The sequence below is a fragment of the Tamandua tetradactyla genome, chromosome X, assembly GCF_023851605.1.
Source record: "Tamandua tetradactyla isolate mTamTet1 chromosome X, mTamTet1.pri, whole genome shotgun sequence".
NCBI lineage: Eukaryota > Metazoa > Chordata > Mammalia > Pilosa > Myrmecophagidae > Tamandua > Tamandua tetradactyla.
The window spans coordinates 130,369,407-130,388,736 of record NC_135353.1 but is presented as its reverse complement, the minus strand read 5'-3'; the positions used below and the strand labels follow the sequence as shown (position 1 = coordinate 130,388,736).

The following is a 19,330-nucleotide window of genomic DNA, read 5'->3' as shown; positions in this document are numbered from 1 at the left end:
CTGACAAAAATTTTGTGAGGAACATGAAAGATGGCTTATTGAGATAGAGACACACTGTATATGCCAATACAATGGTCATAAAAAAAGGAGGAAGTCTGTCATTAAGCATTTAGAGTTCATAGAGAGGCTTGCTATATATATAGATACTTCCACCCTTACTCCACTGCTTTTCACTAAGACTCCTATATCAGAATTTTGTATTTTGGGGCCTCCTATCCTTCAAAAATCTATTTCCTTTTTGAGCGACCTCTCTGAAGTGTGCTGAAAATGCAGCCCAACTTTTGCCTCCTTTGCCATTGTGAACTTTAGATGACATCATTCTTTTTCCTATCACTTTCTGCCTTTCTAAACAGAGGAGTTCACAACTATTGTTAAATATTACAAGGAAAGCATTAGCATTATCTAAAACCAACATTGCTTAAATCTTTAACCCTCAGAAACAGAAAATGTACACTTACAATTCAAAAACCATGTAAAGCATTCCATCTGAGCTATATGTCTCCAATAACTCTACAATGTGTGGATGTTTCAGCATATGACAGATACTGGCTTCCCGCTTTAGATCTGCAAAACAAACACAAAACATACTTCATTAGGTATGAAGAAAAGATAATGAGAGTGAATGATGGATGAATGGGTATGATCTATGGTAACATGAAGACTACTCTAACTAAAGAGATGAAATCCCCCTTTTCAACTAAAATTAACTTTTTACCCTTTAAAATGGTCAACAATATAACTTTTCATATTTTTTTGCCAGCTTCAATCTATATATGTCATAACGTCAACTCTTATTAATAAGAAATGTAAATAGAACAAATAAATACTTTTCCCAAACTCTTGTAATCAAGTTTCAACCTCCAAATTCATAACTATTACTTGATCTGCTAACAAGTAACTTTATTTGCTATCTTGATTTTTACCACGTCTTCTTAGTTTTCTCTAAATTTGATTAGAATATGCTGTTGGTTCTTTAGCCTAAAATCTAGCATTTTTAGACATACCAGGGAAGTATATGGAATAGGGGCCAAAAATAGAGTATGGTTTAAATAAAAATAAGCAGTACTCTTAGAGTCGAAGTCAGAATTTTTTTTTATATCATTTATAAAATGTGTATGTGTTGGCTCATTCAGGACTCTATCTACCTCATGGCGCTATTTTGAGAAGCTAATTTAGATAATGTAGGTAAGATTTTTAAATAGTAAGTAACAGTAAGTAATAACATACTACTTGGAAAACAAAATTGCTCATAGTATCATCATCACCACTACTACCACACCTAAACAGATTAAGAATCACTGGGCATAGAGAAAGATCAAAGAAGGAAGAGTTACAACAGAGAAGATAGGATTTAACAAATGAGAATGACTGCTGAATCATTATACTGGTATTTCTTTTAGTCTCCAGGGTCTTGGAGCAGCTAGAAGGAAAAATCTAAAGTTGTGGAACCAAACTCTGAAATCTGTTCTATAACTACTTGTTACAATGTACTTTGAAATTTATTGCTTTTTTGTATGTATGTTATATTTCACAATAAAAAATGTTTTTTTTAGAAACGAATCACTGAGCATGGATCTCACTTGCCATGTCTGCATGTTCTAGTGTTAATAATGCTGGGTTTTTACTTCTTTGGTAGATGAACAAAGTGCAATGTGACAGTAGATATTTGGAAGTAGAAGGAAGCATGTAAGAAAGAACCAAAGCTAAGGTCATACTGCACAAAACAAAATAGACATGTTATTTCTTCTCTGATTATTATTTCACCTTAGTCTCTTCAATAAGAGCAATGGCAGCAGATAGAACCTTAGAAGACTACAATAAGGGAAGAATGAAGAAGAGAAGTCAGTAAATTATAAAAAGAGAATGTATCAGAAAAGAATCAATAACACAATATTAGGAAAATCATGGGAATAGATGGAATTAAGACATGAGTAGCAGGAGAAGGTAGAAAGCTGAGAAAAGGCTATAAGATTCAGCCAGAAAATATCATTTTCAAGTTCAGGTCCTTTGGGGAAGTCAGGGTCAAAGTCTGTGTGTAGGAGACAATTATGTTATAAAAAATCAAAATTTATCATGCCTTACACTGGGCTAAGTACTTAATATAGGCATTTTTTATTTAATATTATAAAAACCTGTTGAAGTAGGTATTTTATAGATGAGGAGACTGAGGCTTAAAAACTTGCTCAAGAAAACACAGCTATTACAAGGGGTAGATTTTGACCCTGGCCTTTCTGACTTCAAAGTCAATAGTCTTTCCACTGTGCCATGCGAGTTTACACAAGGACATATTTTAGGAACCCGGCAGTAGTAAAGGAAGAACGGGGTCAAAGAAGGTTTCATTTGTCTGTTTTTGCTGTTGTTTTAAAGGAAGCACTCTGTATGTGGGTAAGTGGCAGTGATGAAGAACTCATAGGATCTGGAGTCAGAAAACTTGATGCCAGTCCTGTCTCTGCCACTTCCACTTACCAGCTAATTGCTAACAAATGCCTTCAACTTTCTAAGGATAAGGTTTTTTTTAACTGCAAATAAAATGGGGATGGTGATAGGTAATGTTCTACACGCATGATCTACTATATCTACTTCAAAACATATTACTAGATTCAAATGAGAAAATGGATGTGAAAGGATTGTGGAATATAGCACTGTGAGGCTCAGGTGACAAAGGTTGCTCAGTGTTCAGTGTAAAGGAGATCAGAGGCACATGTGGGATGACCTCCATCTCCAAGAGTAGATGGAAAGGTTCAGCAGAAGAGAAGAGGCATGACTCAGCTATGGATTTCATGCTGGAAAGTCATAACTACAAGTAAAGCTTTCGACAAGTGTGCTGTAGGACCAGGTTGAAGTCAAACATAAGTTATGTGCCTGCACAGTTTTTCTCTCTCTATTCAAGAATGATCTGCCTCCTAATTCTATGAAAAGCTTAGGAGTTTTATTACTTATTTTTATGTTTATCTCTAGAACTGACCCTTTTCATACCTTCTGTTTTCACCTTAGTTTCTCTCTGTCCTTTTCTTTTTATTCTGATAAAAAGCTTGATTTTTTCTTGTATACTGTATAGCAGGGTCACATTTCATTCTTTTTCCATGTGAGTATCCCATTATTGCAGCACCATTTGTTGAATTTTTGTTTGTTTGTTTTCTTTCTTTCTTTGCTTGTTTGTTTGTTTTGGGAAGTGAGCCTGGGCTGGGAATCGAACCCGGGTCTCCCGCATGGCAGGCAAGAATTCTACCACGGAACTGCCCTTGTACCACCATGAGCTTGATTTTTAACTCGATGCTATGATATTGGAGTTAGGGAGTAAACAGAGATTTAGTAATGAAACTGGTCTTTTCTCCTGGTTTCAGTTGAGTTTTTTATTTTGCCTCTTTCATGAGACTACAGTGCTTCTTTTCCCATACTCAGCATTTGCCATGTGACATGTTTGTTACACTGAAACATCATGATTAGAAATGGATGCTCTAAAGACCCCTCATTTGAGCCACACATTTCTGCTTAATATACAGCTGGACATGCTCCTGGTCTAGTCTCTTATTACCCACCCTTAAAATGAAGGTAAAATTGCTGGGAGCCCTGCCCTCAAAGACTAAAGCAATTTAAATGTCACTGGAACAGACATTTCGGGGACTAATATCAGAACACTGACTAAATAGCAGAAAGCTAACGATATAAAAATATATTTGAAATTATAAGGGCAATGATGCCAAAGATGCCTTACATCTAGGATAACTATAGCACCATTTTCCATAATTAAAAGTTACTAACTAAATGAGTGCATTAAATAGCTCAAATAGCAAATCACAATTTAAAAAATAAAAATACATTATATATACATTTTAACTATAGATTCTAAGAATATTAAAACTCAAAATCCTTGTTTTTAGATGTGATTGTGAATTAAAGATATATGCATTTAATGCTATTAATTTCATGCTGATAAATCAAACTAAAAATAGCAGTTGCTTAAAATTCAATTTATGAGGCAGCATAGGAAGGAATTTGGAAGTAAGTGATAATGTGATTTGAAGTTGTGATTATTGGACTGCTTATGATATATTAGCACAGAACATTTCTTTTAGTGACCTGATCAGAGTTAACATCCTTGTTTTTAAGTGCTTTGTTTACAGAAAAGTAATTGGTAATATTCTACACTCTCCCTTTTACTTTTTTATTTTTTAATCTCTCAAGGAGACTTTAAAAGATCGGTTTTTTTGGTTATGAATCAGTTTTTATTTTAGGCCTTAGAGCTGACAGATTTTTATTTTATGGCATACCCTGCATAATTCCAAGAAAACACTCCATCAGCGGCTCCTCTGACATCACCCACCAGAGATGCCCAGACCACAGGGCCAGTCACTGTTTGAAGATTTGGCTCCAGTTGTCAAGAGGTTGTTAAGTTTGGGTGGCAGGGGTGAGGGGTGGTTATGAGGGGGTGGTTATGGGTGGGTGGGAAGGGGAACTGGCTGCCATGGAGACCAAGGTTCACCCTCCCCAACCACCTACAGGACCCTTGAGGCGGGGAGTTTCTCACCTGTTGGTCCCCATATTTGAATTTCATACGTCCGTTCTTGGATTGGGCTATTTCATCATTCACTATAAAAGATTCTTTAATAATACATTTCTATGCTTAATATCTTTATATTTAATTCTATGCCAGAATTTAATAAATTTATTTCCCCTTAAGGCACTAATAATACACAAAGTAATATTTAATTTCCTGATCCAAATCTGAGAAACACTTACATTAAAGCAACTAGCATATAGCATTAGAACAACCATTACTAGTTTCCCATTTCCAGAGAAGTTTGGGCCAACCAACAACAATAAAGCAACCGTGGCTGCCAGGGTCTGCCGCGTTAGTCTGTCCTTGAAATAAGGAGTATTTAGGGAAGCTGTTTCAGGTAACTGGTCAACCAAAACCGAATGCTCTTTACATCACACTACAGTAACTGCTGGGGCTGTGTAGTTTTCATATGGCTTCTAAAATTTAATCCACTAGTGCTAAAGTAGTAGCAATGACTTGGATGACAAAAAAAAATTTTCCTACAAATTATTTATTATTCAGTTTATTACTATTTGGTTTTGGTGTAAGAGAATTCCTCATACTATCTTTTAAAAGTTGGACACTACAATTATGCAGCAAGCTAATTTGACCATGGGTCAAAAATAATATGGGTATTTACAAATATGCTCGAAGAAAGGAACAATTTCTAACATTCTTAAGAGATCTAAATTTAAGAGTTAGCTAGCCCAGGAAACCATTCAATAAGACTTTAGATGGGTACCGTCCAATAAAAATATGTGAGCCACAAACATAATTTTAAATTTTCTAGTAGCCACATTAAAAAGTAAAGAGAAAAAGGTAAAATTTGATCATTTAATAACTAGGTCTGGAATTTCTTCACTATTGTTACTCTAAATATTTCATTTGTTCTCTCTCTCCAGATATATATATATCTTTTAATTATTTTATCTTGCTTAATTTATAAGCAAGTATAGAATAGACAACATCTACTATATAATAGCCCTTTGCTATTGAATGATCTTTTCAATTTTATCACTAGAATATGTAGTTCAACATTTGAGTTTACTACTCAATATTTCAGATTTAAGTGCCCCTCGTGTAAATCTCCATCATTATAACCCTGTGAGATAAATATACCTATCCACATTTTACAGATGAAGAAACTAAGGTCCAGAGTTCAGTGAGATAAAAAGTTGTTGAAAATCATACAATTTGTAAGTAGAGGAAACAGGACTCAACCAAAACCGAATGCTCTTTACATCACACTACAGTAACTGCTGGGGCTGTGTAGTTTTCATATGGCTTCTAAAATTCAATCCACTAGTGCTAAAGTAGTAGCAATGACTTGGATGACAAGCTATCAAGACCATTATAAAACGGGCTTATTCCAGCTGCATTGTCATTAATGATGATCAGAAAGTAGACACTGATCTTTTTCTGACAAATATATACATATCATTCATTTCAAAACAACTTCCATGCTAGACTGTTAGAAACTCAACAGTTAAAATTCCCTAAAAGCCACCCTGGCCTCCAAATTCAAATAAAGAACATTGTAATCTAGTCATATAAATAATTGGGACAAGTATTAATGCATTCATCTGAAGAAATATTAATATTAATGAACAATAAGTAAAGGAAAGTCAGCGTTGACTCAACATTTTTCCCTCAGTGTACTGAAATCAATGACCACATGGTATTTTTAAGATAGGGATCCAAGCAGACTCTTGGAAGGATTATATTAGCAAAGTCAAATTCTGTGGCTGAGTTCCATCTTTATCTAATAACCAATTTGAAGACTAAAGATTACAGCTCCCTTTAGCAATGATACGGGTCAGGTTGGCTTTAATGAAGCTAATCTCTTATAAATCAGGGAAGGTGAGCTTCGCCAGAGGCCCAGACAAGCCCACACCCCAATCTGGGTTAACTGCAAACTCATTACTTCTTTGCTCTTTCACACATTTTACTACCATGCCTATATATTTTATTCAAGTAACTTCTAATTTCTTCTGAATTCTTGCCCATTTTTTTTAATCCTATGGCCTAAAATCTCTTCTGTCAGGTATATAAAGAAAAAAAGGAATATGCCATTAATTATGTTTGGTTGATATAATTTTTTTGTAAATAGGAAAATGTCTATCAGGAATCAATCTTGATTGCATTAAGCATTTACTAAAATTCATGGGATTTTGGTAATAAATTTCCCACAGTTTTCAGTTCTGATACATATAATAAATATATTAAAACATTCTGCCTAGTTGAATACCAAATTTAAACTAAATCGAACACTGTGTTTGTAAACATCTATTAGTTTTAATAAAGTCAATTACTGTGAGAACTACTTATCTTCCCTCTCTCTCTTTTCATTAGGATAAGCTGGTAAATACCTAAAGTGTCATTTATTTTCTAGGGACTTACATTTTTAAAATTCCAGGTAATTTCTAATCAATATCGAAGGACTATAAATTATTGAGCTTACTAATTTGGTATTAATAAAGATTCTAGGTGACCAATTCCGTGATCGTCACTAATTTTTATCTTCTGGGGCATTAAACTGTCCTAAAAGAAAAGCATTTGATTAAAAAGCCATTTGTGGATAAAAACCAACATTAGATTAAAAGAAACCAAATTAATTATCTCTTAAAAGATACAATTCCATGTCTTTTATGCAAGGAGTCACTCAACCATGAATTTGGTGGAAATCTGTTTTGGACTCAACTAATAAAATAGGACAATGCCAATAATATGGATAAAAAGAAAGCAGGGGCAACTGAAATACAAACCAAATAAAGTTCCACTACATGGTTTTCCTCAAATACATGAATTGAATGCCGATTATTAAGATCATATTTTGTACATGACAAAAAAGAAGCAATGTTCTTAACATCTCTAGAAGGTGTATACCTCTATTTTTAAATCATATTAGGAAATGTAAACCAAAAAATTCTTAAAAAGAAGGGAAAACGGGGGGTGGGGGGATTTTACTATTATAAAAACGAGACACCTATTTAAAAATGGCATTCCTTATTCATAAAAGAAAATTAGAGAAATACCAGTTTATAACTCAATTTTCAATATTAAATTCTTACATATCATACATGTTAAGAGCATGAGTGAAATGGGGTGAGAGAGTACTTGCATTTGTTAAAACCCACTGAATAGTGCTCTTCTAGTTTGCTAGCTGCCAGTATGCAATATATCTGAAACGGAACGGCTTTTAAAAAGAGAAATTTAATAAGTTGCTAGTTCACAGTTCTAAGGCTGAGAACATGTCCCAGTTAAAAACAAATCTACAGAAATGTCCAATCTAAGGCATCCAGAGAAATATACCTTCATAAAGAAGGCCTATGAAGTTCAGGGTTTCTTTCTCAGGTGGAAAGGCACATGACAAACATGGTCAGGCTTTCTTTCTCATTTGGAAAGTCACAGGGCAAATATACTGTTATCTTCTAGCTTCTTCTCCAGCTCCCCGGAAGGCATTTTCCTTACTCATCTCCAAACATCACTGGCTGGTGGATTCTGCTTCGTGGTTTTGTGGCGTTCTGAAGCTTTCTCCAAAATACTTCTTTTACAGGATTCCAGTTAACTGATCAATACCTACGTAGAATGGGTGGAGACACGTCTCCATCTAATCAAGTTCTAATCAAGTTTAATACCCACACTTCATTGAGTCACATCTCCGTGGAGATAACCTAATTACGTTTCAAATCTATAGTACTGAATAGGGATTAGAAGAAAGCATTGCTCTCATAAGATTGTTTAGGATTAAAACACTGGTTTTTTAGGGTACATAAGTCCTTTCACACTGGCACAAACTGTATACTCAAATTGGGTTCATTTTATTGTATATCAATTGTTATTCAATAATATTTAAGAAGTGAAAAAACATGCTATTACAATAAAAAGAAATTCACTTAATATGTCAATGTTAAAAAATGTTATTCACATTTTTTTTGTATTTTATACTTTCTTAATTGTGTAATCAAAATTTGCCTTCTATTTTTATTATTTACCTATAACTGAGAAGCTAAACAAGGACATGAGCCAGGATAAAGTTCCTTAATATCCCATTCACCCCCACAACTCCTTTCTCTAAGGTGAGACCAGCCTAGGAAATACTGCCACAGGGTCAAAATTATTCCCAGAAAGCAGTTTTTGGTCTGTTTCAATATATAAACAAATAAATGACTGAGGCCAGGAATCACTATGCCATAGTGAAATAATTATCAAAGCATTCTGTTTGTTTTTTAAATAATGTGAGTTTTATCATCCAGTAGTAGAATCCTTTTGTCAATAAAATCTCATAAAAATAGTACAAACCAAATTTATAGTAATAAAATAAATACCAATGTGAGACATCTATTTTGAAACAGATCAATAAAAACAATAAACTAATTGTTTTGATAAAAAAACTGAATCAGGGATTGTAGCTAACATTGCAGACTCATGGCCTCAACCACCAGATTCTTTCTGTTTTGTTGGTGTACTGCCATGATCCAGATTTATACCAATAAATAGTTGCAAAGGGCTAACAAGTATGCATATTAAAATATCTTGCCTTGCAATCTTAAGTTTCTTTTTCAATTAAATTGATCAAAGAGCTTCAAAATGTAGTAGTAGAATTTTTTGTTCCAGAGTGGAATTACTGACAGTGGTAGAAAAGTGTCACAGAGGACTTTTTTTTTATACACAGTTAAACTTTGGACTAAGGAAAACAAAGGAAGCTCTGAAAAGGCCATATTTATTCTTGTTTTAGATAAAAATTTTAAGTAAATAATACGCTGCCTTACCTTTGGAATAAATTGTATTTTCAATAAATCTTTTCTACAAAACCAGGAAGTTCCATTTTCAGGTAATGTGGCTATGATCTAAATCAGCAATTTTTAAATTACTTGGGGTCATAAACCATTTTATAAATCTTTTAAAGTAATTGGTTATTACCCACAACAATTTTTCAGGAAATTTAAGGGAAACATAAAATTCCAAGTGACTGATCTAGATATTGATGTTCTAAGATCAAGACCATGGAGGATTAACCATTTAATCCATGTCCTGGTTGCCACAATAGCATTGTTTATACTGGGAAGCCACAGAAGCTAGTATCTTCTTGTATACCGTAATAATGAGCACAATTTGAAAATAACTCTTACTTAGATAGAAAGCATACATATACTGTCCCCATATCCTTTTAGCTTTTTGCCACCAAACTGAGCACACCTCTTTATGAAATGTATGTAATTGCCATAGTAATTTTTTCTTCTTCCTCTGAAAAATTGCAGAAAGCTTCTGTGTTGGTTTGAAACTGTTATGTACCCCAGAAAAGCCAAGCTCTTTTAGTCCAGTCTGTGGGTACAGACTTATTATGAGTGGGATTTTTTTATTTGATTGTTTCCATGGAGATGTGAGCCACTCAAGTGTGGGTGGGATCTTTTGATTAGATTATTTCCAAGGAGATGTGGACCCACTCATTCAAGGTGGGTCTTAGTTTACAGGAGTCCTTAAAAGAGCTCATGGAGAGAGAGAGAGAGAGAGAGAGAGAGAGAGAGAGAGAGAGAGAGAGAGAGAGAGAGAGAGAGAGAGAGAGAGAGAGAGAGAGAGAGCTCAGAGCCCACAGAGATGTTTGGAGATGCTTGGAGACAGACAGAAGATCAGAGAGGAGGCCACTGGAAGCTGAAAGCAACAAAAACCAGGAGCAAAGGGCCAGCAGAGATAGCCATGTGCCTTCCCTTGTGACAGAGAAATCCTGGATAAAGGTTTCTTCTTGCTGATGAACATTAATTTGGACATTTTCATGGCCTTAAAATTGTAACTTCTAACTCAATAAATCCTCTTCATAAGAGCCAATCCATTTCTGGTATAATACATTCTGTCCGGGTTAGCAAACTGAAACAGTTTCCTCGGGAAAATACTGTGAAAGCATCAGGAACACCACTTTTGGGGTCCAATTTCCTGTTTCCTACCTCAATGTCAAAAGAATATAAATTGATTACTTATCAGAGTATAATGTTTACAAATAAATATATAACAAAAACATAATAAAAAATATCTACCAAAAAACAATGCTAAGGGCTTTCCTTATTTGCTGAATGCCAGAATTTATATTTGTTGAATGTCAGAACATATATTGCTGAATGCCAAAATATATACTTCCTTGTTCTTTAAAGAATAGACCTTTATAATCAACCCACCTTCTTTGTTGACTTTTTTCTCAACAGCTCTTTTGCTATTTCATCAAATTTGGAATGGGTAAAACAAAAGTTTCCTTAAAAATTTACTTAGAGACTTCCAGGAAGATGGCAGAATAGGATAGGCCAAGTTCACCCCTGCTCCAAGTAACAGCTAAAGAAGTGACAGAAAAATGACTGGATGAAAAAGTTGAGGAACTGGGATGAAGAGACCAGAGATCCTAATGTGCCCTTTTCCAAATGGGGGCCCAGATTCCTCAGGAGTGCACGGACAGGGAAGCAGGGACTAGGAAGTAAGCCAAACCATGTTCCTTGAAAATACCATACCTATGCATGCCACCCACCCCCATGACCCACACCCCATGTACCCAAACCTTGCCCCTCCACCCCACAGCCACCTGCCCCTACCTGCGCGAGCCCCACACATGCAAGCCCCATCCCCCAAAGACACAAGCACCCCCACCCCACCCCCCAGGGACCAATGCATCTTGCCCCACTCATAAGCACACCCTCGCCCAGGTCACGCAGCACCATATGAGTATCCCGTTATTGCAGCACCATTTGTTGAAATTTTTGTTTGTTTGTTTGTTTGTTTTGGGAAGTGCCTAGGCTGGGAATCAAACCCAGGTCTCCCGCATAGCAGGCAAGAATTCTACCACTGAACTACCATTGTACCCCCAAAGTAGACTTTAAATGTAAAGAAGTTATAAGAGACAAAGAAAGACATGGCATACTAATAAAAGGGACAATTCACTAAGAGGAAATAACAATCATAAATGTTTCTGCTCCCAATCAAGGAGATCCAAAGTACATGAGACAGACATTGGCAAAACTGAATGGAGCGAAAGATGTTTCAACAATAATAGTGGGAGACTTCAATACCCCACTCTCCTCCATAGATAGAACAACCAGACAGGATCAACAAGGAAACAGAGAACTTAAACAACTGGATAAACAAATTAGACCTAACAGACACATACAGATGGTTATACCCCAAAGCACCCAGATATAAATTCTTCTCTAGTGCTCATGGAATGTTTTCTATGATACATCATACGCTGGGGCACAAAACAGATCTTTATGAATTTAAAAAGATTGAAATTATTCAAAGCACCTTCTCTGATCACAATGGAATGAAGCTGGAAATGAAGAGGGAAATTTTATCAAACATTCCAAAAAGTACTAACACCAATCCTAGACAAACTCTTCCAAAAAACTGAGGAGAAAGAAACAGTACCTAACTCATTTTTATGAAGCTAAAATCAGTCTAATACCAAAACTGGGTAATGACTCTATAAGAAAGGAAAACTACAAACCAATCTCCCTAATGAATATTGATGCAAAATTTCTCGCAGAATACCAGCAAATCGAATTCAATGCACATCAAAAGGGAAATATCACATGATCATCTCAATTGATGCTGAAAAAGCACCTGACAAAATTCAACATATTTTTCTGATGAAAACACTCCAAAAGGTAGAACAAAGGTAACTTCTTCTATATGATAAAGGGCATATATGAAAAACCCATAGGCCAGCATCATTTTCAGTGGTGAGAGACTGAAAGCTTTCCCCCCTAAGGATCGTAAACAAGATAAGGATGCCCTCTGTTACCATTATTATTCAACATTGTACTAGAAGTTCTAGCTAGAGCAATCAGGCAGGAAAAAGAAATAAAAGGCATTCATTATTTTCAGATGACATGAGCCTATACTTGGAAAATCCTGGGAAATCTTCAACAAAGCTTCAGCAAAGCGGCAGGGTATAAGATTAATATGCAAAAGTCAGTAATGTTTCTATACAAAAAGCAATGACTTGAGGAGACAATTAAGGAAAAAATTCCATTCAAAATAACAACTAAAAGAATTAAGAATCTAGGAATAAACTTAATTAAGGAGTAAAGGACTTGTATACAGAAAACTACATAACATTACTGAAAGAAATCAAAGAAGATCTAAACTGGTGGAAAGACATCTCTGTTCATGGACAGGAAGGTTAAATGTAGTTATGATGTCAATTGTACCCAAATTGATCTACAGATTCAATGCAATACCAATCAAAATTCTAACAACCTACTTTGAAGACATGGAAAAGCTAGTTATCAAACTCATCTGGAAGGGAAAGAGAATTCAAATAGCTAAAAATATCCTAAAAAAGAAGAACAAAGTGGGAGGATTAACACTTCCTGATTTTAAAGCTTATTATAAAGCCAAAGTGGTCAAAACAGCATGTACAGGTACAAAGACAGAAATATAGGCCAACGGAATTGAATCGAGAGTGTGGAACTAGACCACCAAATCTGCGATCAACTGATTTTTGACAAGGCCCCCAAAATCCAGCCAGAAGGAATAACCTAAAATTGCAGAACTGTAACCCATACTGAACCCTGAAATCTATTCTATAACGAATTGTTATGGTTTGCTTTGAAATTCATTGCTTTTTTGTTTATAAGTTATTTTTCACAATAAAAAATAAAATTAAAAAATTTAGTTAGAAGCAGAGGCTTCTATTATCTGTATCACACACAGGTGAGTGCAACCCCAGCAAGAAAGTATGCGTAAATCCTTTCTTGTGAAAACAAGTAAATGGGGAAGCCAGGCAAGCCTTAATTCCTCCTCACTTAAGAATTATCACATCATAGAACAAAAGGCCTAATTCAGGACTCAATATTATAGGAAACAAATACAATCAATACCTTAATTTAGGTCATTATAGATAATGGCTTATTTAATATAAGTGGCTTTTCCAGAAACAGTGGCCAGCTAATACTGGTTTGCCTGGAACTTCCTGGTTGTAGCACTGAAAATCCTGTTTTCCAAGAACTCCCACCACCTCCCAGTCCCAGGCAAATAGTTGATAACCCTATTTCCACATATCCGGCACTTATCCTTTCAAGTACTGACACTTTTTCTTAGGGAGGCAGTTATGATATAATAAAGCAACAGACATAGACAAAAGGCATGTCTTTAAGTCCCATATCTATCACTTAGTAGTTGTATAACCTTAGAATATCAGTTTCCTCATCTGTAAAATGTAAAGAGTAGATAATAGCTTAAATACAGGGTTGTAGCTAAGCCTGAATGATGTGAAAGTGTCTGCCATGGTGTCTGACACAGAGCATGTGCATAAGTTTTATTGTTTTTTCTTTGACCATTGTGCTGGCTGTCCCTCCAAATTTCATGTCAACCGAGAACCTCAGAATGTGATATATGGAAATAGAGTTAAGTTAGGCTTAGCTTACAGGGGCTTAAGGTGGGCCCAATCCAATAACTGGTATCTTCATAAAAAGAGAAAACAGAAACAAGGGAGAACTCCATGTGAAGACTGGAGGCATACTGTAGTGACAGATCTATAAGCCAAGGAATACCAAGGATTGCTGTCAACCACCAGCAGCTAGGAAGAGGCAAAGAGACTCAAGAGGGTGCATGTCCCTGCCAACACTTTGGTTTCAGACTTCCAACATTTAGAACTGTGAGAGAATAAATTTCTGTTGTTTTAAGCCACCCGGTTTGTGGTAATTTGTTATGGCAGTTCTGGGAAACCAATACAACCATTTTTGGTGGGAAATCATCTTTTCTACCTTTAACAAGTGTCTCTCAGCTCAAGTTTGATGTGAAGTTGGTAATGTGAACATCTATTTCTAAAACATCCTGGTATACAGCTCTATGCCAATTTTAACTTTTGCTGTTCCGTAAGTGGGACAATATCATCTGACCCAGTGTCTTCTATTTGATAACTTTTCTCCTCCTATCATCATCCCCTAGTTTACAATTTTTCATCTACAGTTTTTTTGAAAATCATATAACTCATAAAGAGCTGAATCTGAAATTGGTGATAGAATTATTCATAATAAAAATAAAAGACAGGTACAATCAAAGTGCCTAATAATAAAAGGACACTGGTAACTAAAGTGACAGAATCCATAAAGTTATTTAACATGTTGGCCTACTGACTACCAGCATTCTTCTTCTTCTAGACACTCCATGGAGTAATCTTCATACCAACCACTACTCTTCCTCCATTTCCTAAATGCAGCTGCCAAAATCTGTTCATCTTATGTCTGCAGCACTGGTCAAAACTATCTTCTCCTCACTGCTACTACTCTAGTGTTAGTCCTCATCATTTATTATCGATGATCACAGCAAAGCTCTCTTAATGAGTATATTTGCCTCCAGTTCTTTTAATTCGATCCACTGAAGTGTCATTGGAGTTTTACTTTAAAACAGATATTATCTTATTAATGCAAAAACCTTCATTGCTCTCCATTTTCATACATGCACACACAAAAGTGATAATGCCTCAGTTTGGCTTTGAAAGCCTTCCAAAAACGACTTTAAGTTAAAAAAAAAAACTTAACTAGGACCTACAGAGCTATATAGTAACATAAATGAAAACAGAACCTAGTTATTCTGCTCTTTAGTTAAGTGTTTTAGGTTTATATTTCTTTTTTAATTTTGCATGGGCAGGCACTGGGAATCGAACCTGGGTCTCTAGCGTGGCAGGCAAGAACTCTGCCTGCTGAGCCACCGTGGTCCACCTTGGTTTATATTTCTTTTTAAATGTCACAAATCTGTACTTCTTTTCAGCTTCTTCTTCCATCATCCTCCCCTATTCCTCAGTTACTTTCAGCTTCTGCACTGCCCATACTCTGTGCTCTTGAAAATGCTGCTCCCTTTGTTTGACACTTCAGATGCTTCCTTATCCTCCTAATAAATCCACTCATTCAACAAAATCCCACTCATACTTTGCCTCTAAGTTCTCCTTAACAATCTTCCCAGCTAAGGTAAGCAGAGCCTGATATACTCTAGCAACACCAGCATACATGCCTTTGTATATCAGCATTTACCAAATAGTACAGCTGCTATTGTATATGTATACATTCCTGCCAACACTGCTGGTCTCTGAGAGCCTGGAAGGCAGTTCCATTCAGCCAGTGCCTATTACATATCCTGTCTCACTCAGAAAATATTAGTACTGGGAGGGACAGTAAGAGAGCCATCATAAAACTCTCCTCTCCATCCTCACATTTTACTCATGAAGAAAATGTGGCCTTAGGAAGGCAGTGACAAGCCCAAAGTCATATTGCTAGTGCAGACAACTGGAAGAACCCAGGTCTCTGATTTCCAGTCTAGTGATATCATTATTACCCCATACCCTATGTGGAAGAGGACTCTAAAACTGCACAGGTGGTACAGCTACACTGATTAAAGAGTTTTCAGAGAATGAGCAAGAAATGTTATCTACTTGTAGATAACTGGGTGCTAATATTAGTCTGTATGTTCAATTCCCACGACTTAAAATGGGATATTTCAACTACCAGTACTGAATGTACTATATTTTAAAAAAGTAATAAACATTTAACATTTCTATTTCACTGTATAATTTATATATCACATTAGTTGATATTATATATTACATGGCCCAAACCCAAATGTCTTATTTTGAAATAATAGTTATATACAAAGTTTTATATAAATTTTAAAACATTCTTAAGCCCATTTATATATGTGAATGTTGTCTTTGGTTAATTACCTCAGGAGTGAATTTCTTCAGTTAAATGATCACAACTCCATTAGACAAGTTTATGAAAAGATCACCCCTAATTTCATTCCACTAGAGGGCACTAAATGTCATATTATAGTTAGGCAAATACAGTATCAAGGATTGAGTATTAGGGGTGATTAGGAAAAAATTCCACAAGATGAAAGATCTTTAGCCACAGACAATGACATTATTGGTCTCAATAATATAATATACAGATAAGATGATGATTTACCTCTGACATGTCTAACAACAATACCCATCACCTAACATTCACTGAGTATTTACTAAGTCAGGCTCTGTTTTAAATGTACTGACTCATTTAACCCTCAGAACAACCTTAAGAGGCAGATGATACTCACTTTATATATGGAGCTGAGGCAAAGAGGTTAAGTAACTCATCCACAGAATAAGTAAAATGCAGAGCAAGAATTAGAACCCAGTCTGTATAGCCCTAGTACAGACACTTTTTTTTTTGTCTTTATTACTCATGTATCCATACACTGGATAAAAGGAGTGTTGGTCACAAAGTTTTTACAATCAGATGGTGTGCCGGTTTGAATCTTGTGTACTCCAGAAAAGCAATGTCCTTTAATCCTCATTCAATATTGCTGGGTGGGCCCTTTCTGATTGTTTCCATGGAGATGTGACCCACCCAATTGTGGGTGGTAATTTTTGATTAGATGGTTTCCATGGAAATGTGTCTCCACCCATTCAAGGTGGGGTTGCTAGTATACTGGACCTCTTTAAGAGGGAACTATTATGGAAAAAAAGCTCAAGAGCCCACACAGCCAGAGATCTTTGGAGATGAAGAAGGAAAACACCCCCCAGAGGAGCATCACGAAACCAGAAGCCTGGAGAGAAAGCAGATGTCACCATATTCGCCATGTGCCTTTCCAGTTGAAAGAGAAACTCTGAATGTCATCTGCCTTCTTGAACAAAGGTATCTTTCCCTGGATGCCTTAGATTGGACATTGCTATAGTCTTGCTTTAATTTGGACATTTTCACAGCCTTATAAGTAAACTTGCAACTTAATAAATTCCCCTTTTTAAAAGCCATTCTGTTTCTGGTATATAACATTCCAGCAGCTTCCAAACTAGAACACACAGTCACATGATAAAGGCTATAGAGTTATACAATCATCAAGGATCAAGGCTAATGGATTACAGTTCAACAATTTCAGGTATTTCCTTCTATGTATTTGAATACACTAAAAACTAAAAATATTTATATAAAGATTCAGTAGTCATAATCTTTTATTAGAACCGAATTTCTCAGTTACACCTCCTTCTCATTTGATTATTCTCTCAATGTTCAGGGATATCTGGGCAATGACCATTTTAACTTCTTCATGCTAGAAAGGGGTGTTGACTTTTTGTGATTGTGTTAATCACATTCAGTTGCCAACTTGGCCAGGTGAGTATACCTAGTCGTGTTGCTGTGGACATAAGCCAATGGTACCTGAACCTCATCTGTTGCTAATTACATCTGCAGTCGGCTAGGAGGTGTGTCTGCTGCAATGAGTGACGTTTGACTTAATTGGCTGGTGCTTAAATGAGATAGCGCAATGTAACACAGCCTAAGCAGCTCGGCATTCCTCATCTCAGCACTTGCAGCTCAGCCCAGGCCTTTGGAGATGCAGAAAGAAGTCACCCCAGGGAAAGTTGTTGGAACCCAGGGGCCTGGAGAGAAGACCCTCAGAGACTATCCTGTGCCTTCCACGTAAGAAAGAACCTCAGTGGAAAGTTAGCTGCCCTTCCTCTGAAGAACTAACAAAATAAATCCCCTTGTATTAAAAGCCAATCCGTCTCTGGTGTGTTGCAGTCCGGCAGCTAGCAAACTAGAACAGGGATAGAGGAATGAAACTGACCGATGTTCTCAAAGAGACTGGTATCTCTGGATTTCAGGGCTTATCAAGCATACGAACAGTCTGGAGGCCATACGTTTCTGAACAAATAAATTTACTAAGAAAAACTTCATAGTCTTAGATAGAGCCCAGGGTATTCTATAGGGTTTTCATGGATACTGTTGGTGGGGGCCTGGCACAGTGTGGCAATTTGTAATATCTGGCTGAAGCTTGCATAAGAGCAACCTCCAGAATGACCTCTTGACTCTATTTGAAATCTCTTAACTACTGAAACTTCTACTGTTTCATTTCTTTACCCCTTTGGTCAAGACGGCTGTCTCAATCCCATGATGCCAAGGCCAAGCTTATCCCTTGGAGTCATGACCCACAATGCCAGGGAGACCTATACCCCTTGGAGTCATGTCCGACGTGGAGGGGGGGGTGAGCTTGTTTATTTGCAGAGTTGGATTAGAGAGAGATGCCACATCTAAGCAACAAAGAGGCTCTTGGAGGGTGATTCTTATGCATAATTACAAGTAGACTTAGCTTTGCCATTTCAGAAGTAAGCTTCATAAGAGCAGGCCTCAAGATCGGAGCTTAACATATTAAACTGGGAGTCCCTAACGCTTGAGAGGATATTAGGAATTCCCCAGGTGGGGAAGTTTAATAAAGCCACATTTTTTTTGCAGCCCCTCAAGGGGACTTTGTAAATACTTTATTTTCTGCCCTAAACACTCTGGAATGTATTGTGGGTATTATATAAACCTGTACAGAATAACAAGATCTCATCCCTATTTTAGGTTCCACGTAATTATGTTGTTTAAGTAAACCCAAGACAGGTTAAAGTAGTGTGCTACAGAAAATTTAAATTTTGGACCAAGTAAACATCTCTTTCTTTAGTCTTACACAGTTTAAGTTTTAAAATACAGACAATATCACCCTTTACCCTGTATCATTTACATTAGTCTTAACCCGGTCGATTTCATTCTTATCTCTAATTGAAGCCTGATCTCTTTTTCAGCTTTTTAAACAGTTGCTGTATGGAGTGATCCTGACACTCAGAGCTGCAGAACTTGAACTCTGAGTCTCAGGTGTTACACAGACACCCAGGCAGGAAACTACCAGGTTATACACAAAGAGCACAGCACCTCAGAATTTAGAAATAACAGTTAAAAATCAGGATAAGATGTGCCTGCTGTAAGAGCTTACAATCTAGGAATCTTTACAATTCGCTTT

General features: G+C 36.3%; 1 protein-coding gene across 8 annotated transcripts in view; it reads right to left on the bottom strand.

Moving 5' to 3' along the window:
* The window catches only part of CASK (calcium/calmodulin dependent serine protein kinase), a 533,324-nt gene that overhangs the window by 287,805 nt on the left and 226,189 nt on the right, over window positions 1-19,330 (bottom strand). For all 8 annotated transcript variants that reach the window (XM_077145443.1, XM_077145445.1, XM_077145446.1 and 5 more), the window contains exon 3: window positions 459-564. In XM_077145443.1, the coding sequence (XP_077001558.1) occupies window positions 459-564 (106 nt within the window). The remainder of the gene's footprint in view (window positions 1-458; window positions 565-19,330) is intronic.